Below are 2,958 nucleotides of genomic sequence, written 5' to 3' on the forward strand. Positions count from 1 at the left end.
TTATCGAGCCGTTTACCAGTTCAATGGCATCGATCGAATTAATAAATTCATCAATTAGGTAACTCGTGCAACTAACATTTTTCTTCTCGATCTGCTCAAAATTTCCTTTTGATTTGTTTTTACTGTGAAAATTGGAACAACTAATTTCGATTCACACTACAGAAGAAAGAAACGAAAAGTTCATCTAAAAAGTAAAAAGGAGAAGAAGCAAAAAGTTGAAAGGCGCGAAAGCATAATTCTGGGTTTTCATCCTTCTTCACAAAATACAACATTGAATTTGAGATTATCCATCATCATCTTTCATTTTATTGGTAAGTTTTTAACTATTTATCTTATTCTCTACTTCTCTTTCTACCATTGATTATTGCTTTAAATTTTCAATTTACAGTTGGTTCTTTAGTTAGTATTTTGATTGTATTATATTGTAATATTTTATATTTGTTGTCAAAATAATAGAATTGAATAATAACTTGAGTAACTTTTGCATTTATTTAGTTATTAAGAATTTAGGATAAGGATTCATTTGTTTGCTTATGTACTATCCGACTGATTTTTCAAGTCAAGATAAGCTGCATCTTAAGTATCAACTCGAACTTTATGAGCTTGACATTCGAAAAAGTGCACATTTTCAACATGTTGAGACACTTCCTGAATTATGTCAACTATTATCAAAGACAGGTAAGTCAGCCATTTACTATCTTATTGACAGGTTGATTAGACTTATTTTGACTCTTCCGGTTTCAACGGCAACGTCAGAACGTGCGTTCTCCGCCATGAAAATTGTGAAGACAAGGTTGCGGAATAAAATGGAAGATGACTTCTTGTCTAGTTCTCTGATAATGTTTATCGAGAGAGAAATTGCTCAGAGCTTTGATGTTGACTCAATTATAGATGAGTTTGATCTCATGAAAACTCGTAGATCCCAACTTAAAATTGGTTGCAAGTGAATCTGCAGTTTTATTATTTATTTTGTATAGTTATATAGTTTTTAAGATACTTTTATAAATGAAGTTATATATCTTTTTATATTTGATTGTGTAATTTTAAATAATTATTTCAAGACTCGGTTTATTTTCTTTACTAAAAATTCATTAGAATCATCCGATGAAATCTCGCCCGGTCCTAATTAAATTCTTAGATCCGTCCCTGCCCAGCTAAACTTTTTTTCATGCACTGCTTCCCAGGCAAAATTTATTAAACAGAGGACACGACGTACGCAAAGATTTAACTAACAAGGTCTAACTTGGCTGGCTACCCGTTGCAAAAATATTTTACTGTCACCTCCAACTATCTTTTACTGTATAAAATTTCTATTAGAACAGTAGGGAAATGCTTGAATTACTAATTAATCCAATGGCAAGTTGCGAAGCAGTTTTTTTTTTAGCTTCTTCTATCTTTCAATTAAGTTTGAAGTTGGGAATGAGGGATTGAAGAGCTATTACACAATTTATACAAGGTTCTGTTGTAGATGGAATATCCGAGCAAAACGGCGATGAACAACAAAATCTTGAAGAGAAAGCTGGTAAAACCATGCCTTCCAACTCCCCCAAATCTCAAAACCTACAAATTATCATTCTTAGATGAGATACTCCCATTAATGGAAATCAGAGTCCTTCTCTTTTTCCCATCCAATCCAAAACCAATCCACTTGGAACAATCATTAGCCAAAGTGCTGCCTTCCTTCTACCCTCTAGCTGGCAGATTCATCATCAAAGACCAAATCGTGGATTGCAGCGATCAAGGAGCCGAGTTCGTCGAAGCAGAAGCTCCAGAAACCGAGCTAGCCGCTCTCCTCCTCGAGCGAGATCTCGAAAATCTTCACGCCTTCCTTCCATAAAAGAACGAGCAAGTCGACGTAGCAACTTACCCGATTCTTGTCGATCCAGACGACGCAGCTCAAGTGCGGCGGGCTTGTAATCGGAGTCAGCATTTCGCACAAGATATTCGACGTATCCGCCGTGAGCACCTTACTTGTCAATTGGTCAAACGCCGTTAATCCAAATCCAGAGACGACCGTCACCACGCCCACCTTCGACGGCGCTGCTCTGTTTCCCCGCAGGGTAAACCAGAGCAGCTCGAGCGCCGCTTTCCGTTTCCTCGACATGAATAGAATTTCAGTGAAGAGGTTTTCGTTTAACAAGGAAAGCATAGCCGGGTTGAGGTCGAGTAACCCGAGGATGTCGAAGGTTCGTGGCGTGTGTGCTGTCATAACCAAAGCCCTGATGAGGCTGGATCGCGCGAAGCATGGGCGATCCAGAGACTGTGTTATAACTCAAGCAGTTAACATGCGGGAGAGAACAACCCCGCCTCTGCCCAGACACGCTTGCGGTAATCTGGTCCTGCTGTCTCTCGCCCGCTGCAGTGCACCGGGCGAGGGCGAGGGCGTGGCTGATGTTCTAGGCGACGCCACGAGCAAAGCCGTTTCTGACTGCGCTGAGATATTGGGGTTGGAAGAGGATAGACGCAACGAGAGTGCGGGCAGAGCATTCATGAGCGGTGAGGAGATTGTTTTGAGCTTCACTGATTACAGTAAGTTTGGATGGTACGGAGTGGATTTGGGGTGGGGGAAGCCGGTGTGGGCGAGCATTGCTCCGCATGCGACTGCAAACACGGTGGTTCTAATGGGAAGCAGAGACGGAGATGGGATTGAGGCGTGGGTGCATTTGGAGAAGAACAACATGCGATTGTTTGAGGAAGATGACGAGATTGCCAGATTCTGTGGCTTGGGATGAATGGAAATGCTTGACTTTTTTTTTTTTAATTTATATGTTGAGCCATAAAATTGCTCTGTGTGCACTCATGGTGCCATGGGTTCTTTATGTGTTGTGTGGTTGAGACTTTGGTTGGGTTCTACGTAATGTAATACAAGATTTTGTTTCTTCTGATAAAATCACGCCTGCCTAACAGTAATTAACGGGGCAGAATTGGACCGAGACTTATAGTCAACAATTTTTAGCA

At 40.4% G+C, this 2,958-nt stretch overlaps 1 protein-coding gene across 1 annotated transcript; it reads left to right on the top strand.

The window, feature by feature from the left end:
- Positions 1–2,102: 2,102 nt before the first annotated feature.
- On the top strand, positions 2,103–2,732 carry LOC131018953 (pelargonidin 3-O-(6-caffeoylglucoside) 5-O-(6-O-malonylglucoside) 4'''-malonyltransferase-like). Its single transcript, XM_057947637.1, has one exon. The coding sequence runs from the start codon at positions 2,103–2,105 to the stop codon at positions 2,730–2,732; it is 630 nt and encodes a 209-aa protein (XP_057803620.1).
- The last annotated feature ends 226 nt before the right edge of the window (positions 2,733–2,958 follow it).

This window comes from Salvia miltiorrhiza, chromosome 3 (genome assembly GCF_028751815.1).
Source record: "Salvia miltiorrhiza cultivar Shanhuang (shh) chromosome 3, IMPLAD_Smil_shh, whole genome shotgun sequence".
Classification (NCBI taxonomy): Eukaryota; Viridiplantae; Streptophyta; class Magnoliopsida; order Lamiales; family Lamiaceae; genus Salvia; species Salvia miltiorrhiza.

Coding starts and splice junctions, on each gene's coding strand:
- LOC131018953 (XM_057947637.1), top strand. CDS start 2,103: ATGAATAGAATTTCAGTGAAGAGGTTTTCGTTTAACAAGGAAAGCATA.